The sequence below is a fragment of the Eschrichtius robustus genome, chromosome 12 (genome assembly GCF_028021215.1).
Source record: "Eschrichtius robustus isolate mEscRob2 chromosome 12, mEscRob2.pri, whole genome shotgun sequence".
Lineage (NCBI taxonomy): Eukaryota > Metazoa > Chordata > Mammalia > Artiodactyla > Eschrichtiidae > Eschrichtius > Eschrichtius robustus.
In genome coordinates this window covers 46,433,269-46,448,121 of record NC_090835.1, presented here as the reverse complement: position 1 = coordinate 46,448,121, position 14,853 = coordinate 46,433,269, and the positions used below count along the sequence as shown (strand labels likewise).

At 44.1% G+C, this 14,853-nt stretch overlaps 1 protein-coding gene across 8 annotated transcripts in view; it reads right to left on the bottom strand.

Annotated features, from left to right (window-relative positions):
- Positions 1-4,961: 4,961 nt before the first annotated feature.
- The window catches only part of NKTR (natural killer cell triggering receptor), a 48,143-nt gene continuing 38,251 nt past the window's right edge, over positions 4,962-14,853 (bottom strand). For 6 of the 8 annotated variants that reach the window (XM_068557506.1, XM_068557509.1, XM_068557507.1 and 3 more), the window contains 5 exons: positions 11,668-14,559; positions 9,193-9,288; positions 8,393-8,449; positions 7,802-7,906; positions 4,962-6,276 (listed from right to left, as the gene is read on the bottom strand). In XM_068557506.1, coding sequence (XP_068413607.1) covers positions 6,189-6,276; positions 7,802-7,906; positions 8,393-8,449; positions 9,193-9,288; positions 11,668-14,559 — 3,238 coding nt within the window. In that variant the 3' untranslated portion in view covers positions 4,962-6,188. The remainder of the gene's footprint in view (positions 6,277-7,801; positions 7,907-8,392; positions 8,450-9,192; positions 9,289-11,667; positions 14,560-14,853) is intronic. The other 2 variants (XM_068557508.1, XM_068557510.1) reach the window with 1 other exon arrangement.

Below are 14,853 nucleotides of genomic sequence, written 5' to 3'. Positions count from 1 at the left end.
GGGTGGGAGGAGCCTGGCAGAGAGGGCTGCACAGGACACTCCCGGGCCCACTTCCCAGCCAAGGTTTGGCAGGGGGTGTGGCCATTGTGACCAAGGTAGGGCTGCTGGCCCTTTTGGGATTGGCCTTGGTTGCAGCAGTCAAGCCAAAGGAGGGGCTGGAGGTTGGGTGAGAAGGGAGGGAATGGGGGCTCAGTCTTCCTGAAGACCCCAGCTGTTCCCTTTGCTTCTCTGGCCTACAGCCCATCTACTGTGGGAACCCCAGGACAGAGCCAGCTCTGGGAGAGGCTACTGGCACTTGGGTCACATGAGACTTGGCAGGAAGGCACTGTGTGAAGAGCTCAATCTGGTGGGCTCAAATGGGGCTGCTCAGAGCTGAGGACTGAAAGTTGAGTAACACTAGGGCAAAAGGAGAGGAAGGGAACTCCAGGCAGAGAGAATAGCACCTGCACAGGCCGGAAGGGAGGGTATAGTTAAACATCTGCAGGGAACTAGAGGTGATTTGAATCCAGATTCTCGTCTGGTGGGAGTGGTCGGATGGAGATAGGCAGAATTGTTCTCTTGGCCTTGGAAAGGGTCATGCCACAGGATCTTCCCCTCAGGGTTGGTCAAGGCAGGCTTTCTGGAGGGTGTAGGGTGGGACCAGTTATCGGGGAGGGGGATCCCAGGCCAGAATCGCATGCCACAGGGGCAAGCCAGGAGTCTGTGGAGACAAGGGCAGGGCTGGAGGATCCTCAGACACTTGGGACTGGGTGCTGGCAAGGTCGGCAGAGCCACACCCCTGCCTCTAGAGGCCAGCTCATGGGTTTTCTCACAACTTCCCTAAGCTTCTAGACCAAACTTCTCTCCCAGTTCGGAGAGGAGGAAGAGACTCAAACCATGCCGTGGGGCAGCACACGTGTGCGTGTGCGCAGAGCAGGGCTGAGCCTCCCTAGGCGGGGCATGGAGCTGGTTAACTGTGATGGGGGAGGGAGCAAAGAGTGGGCAGGGCCAGAAAACAGAAAGGGACATTGCAGCATGGGGCTGGTGGGGTGGCAGGGAAGTTCCACCTACCTACTAGGTGCTGACCCAGGGCTCTGCAGGGTCGGGCAGCACGGATCTCTGGGTGTGGGGTTGGAGGCGGGGTGGTGGATTGCTCCTGTCCTGAGCTCAGCACTAACAGGCTACAGCTGTAGGGGGGTGGGGCCCTAATTCAAACCAGCAGGTTGCCCAGTTCCCTCCCAGAGCATAAACGTCATGGCCTAGGCATTCAGGGCCTCCCTGGCATCCACCAGGATCCTCTCCCACCCTGCTGGTTCAAGGGGCCCTGGGCCTCTCACCAGTGATTGAGCCTGGCCCTCCCTGTGAAACTTGTGGGACAAGCACTCTGATCTTGGAGGCAAGCCCAGGGGCTAGTGTCCCTGAACAATGTGTGTTTAGTTCCAAGCATTTAATCCTCACCACTCCTAAGATAGAGGAGTTGTATTATAAAGGTCAAGCAATTTACCTAGCTATCCGCCTAGAAGTGTCAGAGTGGAACTTGGACCCAGGCAGTCTGACTCAGGCCCCAAACCCTTAAGGACTGTGCCATAGAATAGTTGCTCATAGAGGTCTTTAATTTCTTCAAAATAAAATCAGATTGGGCCAGTGGGATCCTTCTTGGTCTTTCTCTGGGAATCTGGCCTGGTGGTAGAGGTTTTAGTTGCAGGAGACCCTGGGGGACCTGAGACTGGGAAGTTCCAGCCCAGAGCCCGATCCTGTGGGCTCTCTGGGAGGCTGATTCATCTCCAGACCGGCCCAGGAAGGGCCGAGCACCCCGGTTCTCATGTCTGGTTGCACCCTCTTTCGGGGTTTATGAGCTGAGAGACTGACAGTCTAAGGACCATTAGCCTCACGTTGCAGAGGAGGGTCAGGCCTCCAGATGCAGAACGCAGGTGTCCGTCCTGAGAGCTTGGGTCACATTTTCTACCCCAATGTCCTCAGGACTCTAGGCTGGCGGAAGAGACGCAACCCCACCCAGGGCAAAGTGAATCAGTTATACATACACATACGTTCCCATATCTCTTCCCTCTTGCATCTTTAAAGAAAACCGTCCACGAGAGCCTCTTGCTCCTTTGTGTGTGTTGCCCGGGTGGGCTTTCCTTGCCTCATCAAGCTCATCAGGCGCTGACTGGAGCTGCCTAGGGTCTGTCTGCAAGAGTGCACGCGGTCTTCTTCCAGGGTGCCAGCTCTTCTCCCTGACCTTTACAGCGTCAAAGAACTTCTCCCCGCTGAGCAGGAGTCCTCTTGGCACTCTGCCCAGTTCATTCTATCACCAGTGCCTCACGGGATTCACCTCTCGCTCCGGGCAGTGGCAGAGTGGATTCCCTCTCCCAAAGACCAGCCGTCTGAGCCCAGGCTCTTCCCACGTGAGCCATGGCTTCCAGCCCCTCACCTGGCCACACAGTTTGTGTCACTCACTCTGCACCGGTGAAGCCTCCTTTCGCTTCCGAACAGTGATGCCTAGCCAGCGTTCATGGTCACTCGTGAGAGGGGCATTTCCCCTGAATTCTCTTGCCAGCTAATTCAGAATAGAAAAAACCAGTCTTTGACACATTTCCTCCCAATACTGCCCAGCTGATCAAGACAATCACTATCAGAATTTGATTAAAGATCCTTGTGTTCTCTAAAAAATAACACCCTAAAGGAACCTCACTTGGGGATTTCCCTACAGCAAACAGACTCTACGATTTTAATTAAATCTTAAGGCAACACATCCAGATTTGCCTGTTTTCAGGAACTGCCGGACTTGGGGGTTTAGTGTTAACTTTGAAAACTGAACCTCTGCCAATCTTACTGTGTGAGGTTATGTTGTATTCACTAAGAAAGTACAAATCCCGTTGAGTTCTGAGGAGAATAAAGTTAATTGTACTTGTCCTGCAAATTCTCATGTGGATGCTAAAAATATCACCATGAATGTTTTCTCCAGGAGAGAGTGCTATGTGCCTGCCTGGTGAACCACTGTTAGGGAGGGAAGGTGGAGGCTGCAGGTGGCGTAGCAGGTAAACATGCTGTCCCTAGGCAGCATCTCACAGATGGGCGGGGGGACGTATTCCCTCCTCAGCAAAGGCATCTGTTATATGCAGGTCACCTCAGCTGGATGACAACAGAGCCTGGAAGAAACGTGGAGTTGGCAGGGGAAGGAAGACCAAACACCATCAATGGTTCTCTGCGTAGGTGAACGTTTCTGCCTGAAGTTCTCTCTAGCTCCACCTCGTGCCCTACCACTAATACTCGGCCAGAAGACGAAAACAAGCCACAGACAGATGAGATGAATGAAGTCTCTTCACTGGCTGGGTCAGCAAGGAGACTCAACGTCTCCTTTTCCATTTCAGAAAGACTATTTGAAGTCTGGATGAATAAAGAAGGATGAAACATGCACAGACTCAAACTTAGACTAAGTATATATTTTAATTTCTACAAGGCCCCCCTTTCCGGTTTTAGGGAAATTTAAATGAAGTGTATACAAATCAGACATTACCAATATGTACAAAAGTATTTTCTACAGTTTTTGAACAATACCAGCTATATCGTATTTCATTTGCAGTCAACAGGACATTACAAAAACAGTCCAATAATGCATTGTCTATTAAGAAGCACAATACACATAATTCAATTTTATTAAAAAATAATTTAAAATACAGAACAATCCCCTTTATGAAGAAAAGCTATTTCTGTAGTCCATTCAGTAAACACACAAGTTGAATGCTGCAGCTGAGGGCTGTTCTTTTCCATGGAGAAAACAAACGAGGCTTCTAGGGCCCACCTTTTCAGGGTAAAATTCTACCCACAGCACAACAGGCGAAGTTATTGCCTGTGGGAGGCAGAATTCTAAAATGTCCCTCCCCCTATTTCATGTCCCAATCCCAGGAACCTGTAAATGTGATACCACTTCTGTGACTATGTTCTGTGGCACAGCTGACCTTAATATAGGGAGACTATCTCAGTGGGCTTGATCAAATCACACGAACCTTAAAACAGAGGAGGAAGGCAGAGAGACCTGAAGCATGAGAAGAAGGCCTCCTCGATGGGCCATTGCTGGTTTGAAGACGGAGGGAAGCACACAAGAAGGAATGCGAGCAGCCTTAAGGAGCCGAGAAAGAGGACCCCAGCTGACAGCCAGCAAGGAACTGAATACTGCTAACAACCTGAATGAACTTGGAAGCAGATTCTTTCCCAGAGCCTCCATAAAGGAATGCTGCCCTGCTGACCCTTGATTTCAGCCTTGTGAGACCCTGAGCAGAGAATCCAGCCATACTGTGCTGGACTCAGGAGCTACAGAACTGTAAGCTAAGAAACGAGTGCTGCTTTAAGCTGCAAAGTTTGGGGTCATTTGTTACACAGCAATAGAAAACGAATACACTGACCAAAGGTAACTCTTCTTAACGTAATTAGATTTGGCAGTTTTTGTTTGGGTTCTAAATGCAGTTTCTTTCCACTGCGTATTATTAAAGCAATATTCTCCTCCGCAGGCAACCTTTGAAAACCCTTCATATGATCGCACGTTGTTTTGTATTCACTATCAAGTATGTTTGTTTGACTTAGGTCCTATTTTCTAATGTATTCTCATCTATCAACTTGGCAAACAACTGGCCACTTAACCCTGTTTACGAACCTTTTATGGGTGATGGTTTTAATATATCCAAGGTCACCCCTCCATCCATCAGGGGTGGTCAGATCCCTCCAACTGAGGGCTCTTTCCCACTTCCCAAGTACACCAGGCAAGCCCTGGGGTAGGATCGCACAGAGTTCTGCATCAAACATCCAATATGAATTTCTTCTGCATAACTGGATTAAACTGGCACTAAGGTGATTAAGTACACTTGGGGAAAAAACTCAAACTAAAGGTTAAAAAAAATCTCACCAGTTTTTACAGGTCAAATCATTTTTGCAGGAACCACCCAAGACTGTGAAAGTGTGTCATCTATGCAGTACTGCACACCCCGATTCCCTGTCTGTTGTCATAGGTTTACCATCTCACACAAGGCTTCACTGAGTCAGTGCAGGCCACTGAAACAGGGAAACATGCTGGCGGGTGCGGAGAACAGTTCAACTGCTCTTGCATCTGCCTCTTACTTGAAAGACCTAAAAGTAAAGCCCTGCAAAATGTGCCCAGGATGGTGGCAGGGAGATCTTGGTGTTACTTTTGAAGTCCACTCTCCAATCAACTCCTCCAGGGGCACACGCATCAGTTCTGTGCAGCAGACCCCAGTGGCCACACAACCCCATGCCAATCCTGCCCGCTCCATGGCCCCCAGCCCACACCTGTGCTTGAGAGAGGCCCTCCAAATATTTAAAGTGAATAGAGCTTAGAAGGACCCATGTTTGGTGCCAATGAATTTTAAAAAATTCATTTCTCTCTCTGACGGAATTCCAATGTACAGTATATAAGAATAATGCACCAAAAGGTACCAAACACCAAAGCATAAACTGGAATAGAATTGTTTTTTTACAAACCGAACTTCTGATAGTATTTATTAAAAAGCACATAAAACATTAGGGCTTTAGAGACAGTGCAGGTATTTATAGTTAAGGCTGATTTACTCTTCTTAACCTCACCCGCCAGCCTGAAATAATACAGTGGGCTGTATGGTGACTACTTTCCTGATCCTCTGAGACAACAAAGAAGTAAGGAATGAATTAAGAACCCCAGAGCCACTGCCTTATACTCCTGGCTACCATTAGTATCAATTCTGGGCAGTTTGTTTTTAAGAGCACACATGTAATAAGGTTCTGTGTAATTGGTATATAAGTATTTGGTCACCTTTCACAGTTCTCCTTCACAGTTCTATGCTTGGCAGCATATATGCTAAGACCTTAAAAACGGGCAAAAAGAATCTGTATTCTAAGAAATACGTGAGATGGAGAGAAATAATCTAGCTAAAATAATGTTGCAAATCATATTTAAATTTCATGATTTCTTGATTCAAGAAAATGAAATTCATTTCCATAGTTGGCTACTGTAAAATGTGGCATACAAATATTTTTAGGAGACATATCTGTATTTTAAATTCTACGCACATGTAAATGAACAAATAACAATAAGTGTCTATTTTTCAACTTCATCTCTAATATTGAAATAGAACAACAGACTGCCATTAAGTTTCGTAGACTTTTAAGTTACCAGATATTTACAAATAAGATATAATTTGTATCAAAAAAAGGGGACACTTTCAACTATATCTGCTGCTTTCACTGGGACTCCGGTGATGAGAGTAACTTCGGTCACTTTCACTGTCAGAGCCATAAGATCTACAACTCCTGTATAACAAAACAAAAACAGAAATACCTTTTAATTGTCAACCCTTTGAATTCCTCTTGTAGCTTCTTTTTTGATATGAGTGGCCTGAAAGCAAGTGGCTTGAAGAGGCACAGCAGTGGGTTGGCGAGTGGGGTACTGACTGTGGCAATACTGTGGACTTTTCAAAGATGTCAATGACAGATGGTGGTAATACCGAGGTTAAGATAAAATAAAGAAACTTCTTGGGGAATTACTTGAAATCCACTCATATATGTGAGAATAATTTTCCATGTTACCCAAAATGAACATCAATATTTAATCAGACTGAGGAAGTAAGGGAAAAAAGGCCCACAAAGAGAGTTTCATTAAAAGACAAGGAAATCAAAATCAAATCAAAATGGGAGCCCAATGAGGGGTGAGGCTGAGGTGGGGCAGGGACAGGACCACTGGGAGAGTGAGTCAAGAAGACTTGGTTATGGTCACCATTCAGTTATTTCGAAAAATATTCAGAGAGAGCCAGTCACTTTGCTAGATGCAAAGGGCACACACAGAGTAGACTATGTAGAGTTCCCTGGGGCTCAAGGATAGTATAGAATAGGGGGCAAGATAAATAAAGCACATGCGGCGGGAGGGCAACATATCTCAGAGTGAGCAGTCAGGAAGGGCTTCCCTGGGGCAGTGAGTGGGTTGCAGTGGAGACCTGCAGAGTAGATGAGAATTGGCTATTTCAAGAGGCAGGAGAGGAGATGGTGAAGTGGGCATGTGAATCTCTAGGCAGAAAAAAAAAGGTTCCAGAATGTTAGTGCAGGGAAGACAGAAAAGCCCAAGCTGGAGTTGGTAGGTGGAGAGGCCTCCATGCAATGCTGAGGAGCATGGACCTGCCCCTGAAGGCAGTGGGGCATCCTTGAAGAGTTTCAAACAAGGGAGTGTCCAGATCACACTGATATCCTACAAGCTCGACTGACTGTAGTTGTAAAGTACGGGGGAAGGGTAAGACCAGAAGCCACCAGGAAAGGGACATTACAAAAAGCAACCCACAAAGACTTCTGCAGTATGAGCCATATGTTACATAAAACATATCTATAAATACATATAATATATAAACATTTTTAACCATATAAACTGCAATCCTAAGTGATTATTATATTTTATTATATGTTACATTTTAAAAAATATTACCTTTTTAAAATTTAAAACACTGACAAATTGGCTGTTAGTTCTAGCAAGCAACCCTATTTAAAGAATGGGCCATGGTTTGAGTGGCCTTCTCTCTTTATTCCTTCCAAAAGAAATGTTTGTCCAAGGATATGTGAATATTTAAAAATCCATTTTAGATTCAAACATTAACAACCACCAATAAATATTACCCAGCAACTCTTAATACAAAGGCCACTTTCAGTAACTGCCTTTGGGGCGATGAAGTTCAGGAAGAGAAAGAAGTATTTCTGTCCTCAGAAGATGGTGCTTTCTCTTCTACAGCAGTCTCTCACCCCACACCCCAAGTGCCCACAGTAACTTACAGTGCTTGAAAGAACAGAGACCCACCTGGACCGCCTATTGTAGCTTCTGCCTCGGTGATAACTGTCGCTCCTCTGGCTTCTACTTCGACTCCGACTCCTGCTGTAGTAGCTGTCGTAAGTGTAGGACCTGCTTTAACAGCAATAACAAACACTAAATCTTCCCATTCAAATACTCATATGTTCCCGTTTCTTTTTAGGTTCTTAACTGTCCTCTTAGAACATGGGCACTATGTGACAGTAGGAAGACACATCTGCAGAACAAGTACTGGAAACATTTAACAACTGCCCCAAATCAGACTTACCATATTAAACAGAAAAATGTTAGTTTCTTTTCTGCATTGAAAAATATCACAAAATTAACACTGAGTTAGTTCAATTGACTCTCGTGGATCTTATTAGGCAATTATAGTCAATAAATCCCTGCCATTACAATTCGACATCAATTATCACTTTTGACACTAGAGCACAATGGGCCAACAGATTAAAAACTGTTCAAAAAGACAAACGTATGCTTTTCAATAAAATACAACACCTTTTAAAAGGGAATTAAGGGCTTTATAAAACAAGGCCCTTTTAATTCTGCCCCCGCAGGTGGTTTCCCAATCCCTGTCCATACCTGGACCGACTGTGGGGATCGTACGAGCTGCTCCTGGATCTGCTCCTGCTGGACGTCCTAATAGTAATCACATGAGGGGCTATCAACTTGTGGATCAGGACAGGCTGTATCAAAAATCTAGACATTTATTTGCCCATCAAGGAGAAAACACAATGCAATCCGGCAGCTATATTTATTTCATTTTCGTATCAAAAGTATATTGGAATTTTTTTAAAAAGCATGTTGGATTTCATAAGAAAGGTTATAAGTTTTACACAATTCTTCTATGAGGTGCACATCAAGAAAGTCACTGGGGAGGAACTGGGTGGGGAAGGGGAAGACACAGGTGGGACACTTGTAAGTAAAATGAAGCTGCAGCAGTGGTAAATACCTGAGAGGCAAAAGAGGGCTGGAAGAAGCTGGGAAAACCAGAAACTTGGGGTCACCCACCATACACACACTTCTTCCTTTGTCCTCTTTTAATAATCCTCCTCTCCCAATATCTAACCCGAGTCAAGAGATGACTGCAGATGGAAACTTAGGTTAAAGAGGATGTACTGGGGGTTCAGGTAGCAGTCAGGGCCTCTTTTAAATATTTCTACTGCTTCTCTTGCCTCACTCTGATAAGATCCCATCTTGAGAATAGCCAGTAAGAATCCAATAGCCCCTTGAAAGAAAGAGTTAGGTGAGAAAGTAGGCCTGTCTGATATTCAGCGATGACAAGATCCTTTTCAACAGCTACCCCACTTTGCCTGTGCAGGGCAGGCCTTCAAAAGAAGACAGATGGAGACCACACAGTAGGACAGGATTCACAAGCTCACCTATGACTCTTGTAACTGCGGTAGGAACTGCTGCGGCTTCTTGTGCGGCCTCTGCTGTACCACCCTCTGCTCCGACTTCTGGAGTAGCTTCTTGATCTACAAGTAAGAGTGGGAAAAATATAAATCATGCTAACTCATTATGCTGTTAAAATTAATTACTAGTAGGGCAGGAGGGGGAAAACCCAACAAGAGGAAAGGTCTCTGGAAAGGTCCCTCACGAACTCCTCACAGCGGGTATCACAGAGACGGCTAATGAGGGTTTAAACTGAACAGAATGAAATAAAGAGAAAACAGAAAAGGCTGATACAGGTATGTTCATAGGAGCCCTATCTGTAATACCAGAAGAGGAAACAATCCAAATCTCCATTAACAGTAGAATGGGTTAAAAAAAATTAACACAGATATAAACTGAAATATTCTAAAGTAGGAAAATGAACTACAGCTGCATGTATCAGAAGAGGTAACTCTTGGGAACATAATGTTGAGTGAAAAAGGCAAACGTAGAATATCTATACATATAAAAAAGGATTTTGTTTGAAAACAAGCAAAAGCAACATTATATATAGATAGAAACATTTATAGTAAAACTACAAAGAAAAACAACAAAATTATAATAGAAGTTTAGAATAATGTTTAACTCTAGAAGAGAGAAAGTAGGGTAGCATCGGGTAGGACTACATTAGGTATGTCAAAGCTCTATTTTTAAAGCTAGATACCATTTAAAATTATTTTTTATACCTTAATCATTAAAAAAAATTTATACCTATTTAATATTTAATAAAACAAACAAGAAGCTTAATGCAATTTTGCCCCCACCCTGCTTCCCCTAGTTTATGCCTGCCATTCAGGAACTGAACAATACCCCTGTGTATGTGCTACTCAGGTAATATCTTCATAGGTTTTATTCAGTACGTACTTATGCTCTGGAAGACAGATGCAGTTTATTTGCAAAGACACATTCTGTTCTCATAAGATCCTAGTCATTTACTCAACAAACAATTATAGAGCGACTCTGTTAGGTGAATGAAAGAGGAGTAGCAAACAGCCCCTGACTTCACTGAGTTTGCAGGCCAGAAGGGAAGTCAGGCCCACGTAAGTAACCGAAACAGGGAGGCAAAGTTTAGCTATCTCAGTCTACCACCTGTGAGCTGTCCAACTTAAGAGCAAATTTCTTAGCGTTTCTATGCCTCACTGTCTTCATTTATGAAATGAAATACCACCCACTCCAAAGGCAGGGGTAGGAAGGTGGATGAGAGTGGCCAGCGTCACCAACAGCTCAGAGCTGTCGGAGCGTAAACAGTAAGTACACACCGAGCAGACAGGAGGCTGGAGTAGCTCAACAGGCACCTTCATCTAGAATATGAACCCGGAGAGAAAAGGCCAGGATTCACCAGCTCTCTGGGCCTTGCTGGGAGTCAGAGCAGGAGGAGGTAGAGACGCCAACAACTCAAGCATGGAATGGTCTGAGAGGGAATGAGGAGAGCTAGCAGAGGGCTTCTAGAAGGACTGAAGGGACTGAAAACCTGCCCTGGCACTGGCCATGCGGAAGTACCTGAAAATCTTAGTCAGCTGAGTGAGATGGGGGAGGGAAGGCACAGAATACAAACAGCAAGCAACTGAAGAGTAAATGGGAGATGGTTATTGTAGATGGTAAATGTTGGCTCCTATTTTTAAAGAAGTCTGGGTAAGGGAAGAAAATGACTGATAGATAACTAGGAAGAAAAAAAGTTAAAGATTCTTACTGCATTTTAAGTTCAAGTGATGAAAGTCAAGCACAACGTAATAAAGGATATGAGTCAGAGGCAGTGAGGCAAAACCATGAAACATTTACAAGGAAAAGAAAAGAATACAAATTACTTATTAACTTCATACCACCATCACCAATTTTTTTTAGTTTTAAAAATGCTCATTCTCTGCATTAGCCAGTCTATGCTGATGACAAAAGTTAGACGTAACCTGAACCCAAAATCAACCAATCAATCTTAAGATGATCATTTTTACCATTTCCGGCCCCTTGAATAAAGATCAACTAGATGCATGTCCTCGGCAGCTAACTTTGCCTCTCTGGCCCTCACCCTCCACTTGTATAAAATGGAGGGTTAGATTACTGATCTCTAAATCCTACATATTCTGTAAATGCAAGATTCCCTTCTAAGGCATCACTAACAGCAGAGAGAGCGGCCTCACTCCTTTAAAAATGGAGAACTTGCCACCTATCACGGCAACTCACTGCAATTGCCATGGAGCTTTAATTGACAGCAATAGTTATTTTACCCTGAGCCCAAATTTCTTCCCCTGAAATCTCCACTCCCTGTGTCTTCAGTCTGCTCTGTGAGTCACACAGCACAAGCTTTCTCCTTATTCCCTCCCAGATACTGGGAAATAGTGATCTTGTCCCTAACTCTGAGGTTCTTCCAAGCAAAACAATAAGAGACTCTCCTTGGGAGAAAAAAAGGAAAAGAGAATAATGCTCACCGATAAGATGAGGTGGAACTTCTCGATCGACTTCTTGAGTGACTGTAGGAGACAGACCTTGTTCTGTGCCTTGATTTGGTCTCAGATTTACTTCGAGATCTACTTGGACTCCTGGACTGGCTGTCACCATCCCGACTAGGTGTCTGCTCATCACTCGAACTCTCCTGATTTCTTGGCCTCCGGTTTAAGCGTGCTGTCTTTCTTACTTCATCAAAGAGAGACCCAGGCCGAACTTTATTTTTGCTTTTAATTTCTATTCTCAAGCCTTGTGGTTTCATTTCGGGCACAGTAGTCAGTGCCTTAACTTCCACAGCACTTGATGTCGTAGCAGATGGTGCTGCCAGGTTCCCCACACCTTGCAGGGGCTTCCACTTATTATCCATGAGGCTGGTCTGGCTTTTCTCAGCCACCTCTCTCTTCACAGTGCTTTCTACAGCAGTGGCCAAGCTGGCGGAGCTGCTGTCCTGTTTTCCCACCTCACCCACCGTTTTGCTATCTGACATGCTGCTTTCCTGTTTTCCCAACTCTGCCTCAGGATGCTCTGTTGGCATATCCTGCTTCAGAACAATGCTTATATCCGGGGTGTCAAGCCTTGAATTTCCTAGAGGGGAAGCCCCCTCGGCCTTTGCTGGGGAACTCCTATCAGGAGTGCAAATCTCCATGTTGTCATCTGTTTGAAGCATATCCTCCACTCCGCTTGGGATGCTCTCTTCAATATGCTGAATGTTCGGGGGAGAACTGACTACATTTTCCTCAGTGTTTAAAGCTGCGGGAGACACACTGAGCTTACTATCATCTTTAGTAGGCTGATCAGTATCTGATGAAACCGTTATTGGATTATGTTTACCTGAAAGGTTGCCATCTTCACAGGGCTTCTCAGTTTGGGGAATACTTTCTTTTACGGCTTCACTGTTTTCAGAAAGTTGTTTTTTCTCTTTTGCTTCCTGAGTAACTTGCTTTTCATTAATCTCCTCCTCCTCCTCTTCACCAAATTCTAGTGGAGGCTGCCAGTGAAATGCTTGTTTTCGTTTTGGAGCCTTGTGTTTTTTATCTTTTTTCCCTTTCAATTTCTCTTTTGCTTTTTTGGTATGTTCCCTTTTAAGATGCTCCTTTGAGCTGTGTTTATGCCTGTGTGGTTTTCCTCTACTGTTTTCTGAATTGGAATAGAACCCCTCAGAATCAGAGGTTGATGACCGCTGTTTGCTTGATTTCCAGGCACTATTACCATCAGGCAGTAAAGTATTTGCTGAAGACTTAGCTGCTGGTTTGGCTTTGATGTGAATTTCACCCAACTCTGACTCTGAATCTGAAGTGGCTTCACCTTCCTCCTTATCAGAAGATGGCCGGGAATTATTTTTACTGTTTTTAGTTACATCTTGTTCAGAATTTGACTCAGAGTCCCATTTACTCCCAGCATAATTCTTCCTTTTGGGCTTACTGGCATTTCTAAAGTGATCGGAAGGAATTTCTTTCAAAGTTCTTTTTTTTGAATGAGAGCATTCCCGTTCAGGCTTAGATTTCTCTTCATCTCTGTTTTTCTCTTGTTTATTATTCATGTCCATTTGGACTTGCTTCTCTTTTTCCTGGGCTGACTGTGTAACCCGAACACTTGACTGTTCACTGTCTGAAGAATAATCTAAAGATGACCTGCTTTCACTGTACTTTCTATGACATGAAGACTTGTCTCTGCCTTTGACATATTTATTACGAAGTGTCTTTTCAGAGCTGCTGCTGTGCCTTTTATTTGAGGTGTTATTTTTTTTCCCATTGGATCTAAATTTTCTCTTGCCTCGTCTTCCATCATCACTGCTAACAGAAGAGTATGAAAATGATCTACTGCACCGTGAGCGGTCACTGTATTTATTTCGTGAATGAGATCTAGATGAGGGAGACCTAGACCTTGAATGTGAACTAGCTAAACTTCGAGACCTTGTGTATGACCTGGAATAAGATCTACTCCTAGAAGATCTACTCCTTGACCTTGGTGAACTTTCTGAACTTCTATCACTGTATTTTGAATAAGCGCTCCGATCACTTTCTGAATTTTTTTCTCTTTTATGGTAGGATGATGAACTACCAGTCTCTTTAACATTTGCTAAACCATAAGTGCTTTGGATGGGCAGCAAATGGGTTGTTTTAGCTTTCATTTCCTGAATTCGTTCATAAGAGGGCTTCCAGGGCTTCTGTCCAGGCTTCCACCTTGAAGGAGGGGGGCTGTCACTCAGTGGTATTACAGCAATATTTTCCGCCACCACTGGTTGTACTAAAACATTTTCATTTTGTGTCACTGTTGCTCTTAAAGGTTCTGTTTTAACAGGTTTATTTTCACTTAACTGAGAGGCTGTTCCTCGTGGTGATTTTGATGCTGTTCTTTGGTGCCCTGACTTAGAACTAGATCTGGACTTTGATCTACTTCGAGAATGTGATGAGGATTTTGATGGAGTCCTTGATCTTGAGCTTCCTCTAGAATAAGACTGTGAGTGAGATTTTGATCTGTATGAGTCTCTGCTGGAATGGGTTGAAGAGCTCTGGTCATCCTTATCAGATTTAGACCAGTCCCTCTTGGACGACTGATGAGATGACAGTGAGGAAGAACGAGATCTCCTTTCTCTATCACATGAGGATTTCACTCTTCGGGTGGAAGATTTTAAGGATTCTATGTCAGATGGTACAATAATCCTTCTCTTCTTAGTCTGTTTGTGCCTTCTGCAATGTTTCTGCTTTTTAGCTTTCTTTTTATGCTTAACCTTTTTCTCTTTTCTGCGTTTTTTATGGTGACCATCAGAGTGTCTTGCTGTACTTAGATCTGAATAATATCCATTATAGGACCACGATCGGGATCTCTGGGACAAGCTTCTTTCATCCCATCGGCTTGAACAGGGGTCACTTAACCTATAGAAAAGGACATAATATGCATGCAATTATTTACAAGCATGTTTTCTATGCTTTAAAATTAAAACACATTTGTTGTCAATACAAATGCATCAGCAAAAGCTTAGTTAACAACCAAGCACTGACTCTGTCAACACTTTAAGCACACGTAGGAAGGATAAACCAACAGCTGACAGGCCTGGTCCCGACCTTGTAATTTCAAAGAGATCACTACTATCAGAATTACGGAAGGATTTTTTTCAGAGCCAAGCTAAGAATTTTCAAATTTGATAGGAAAATAGTTTTGACAAGCAA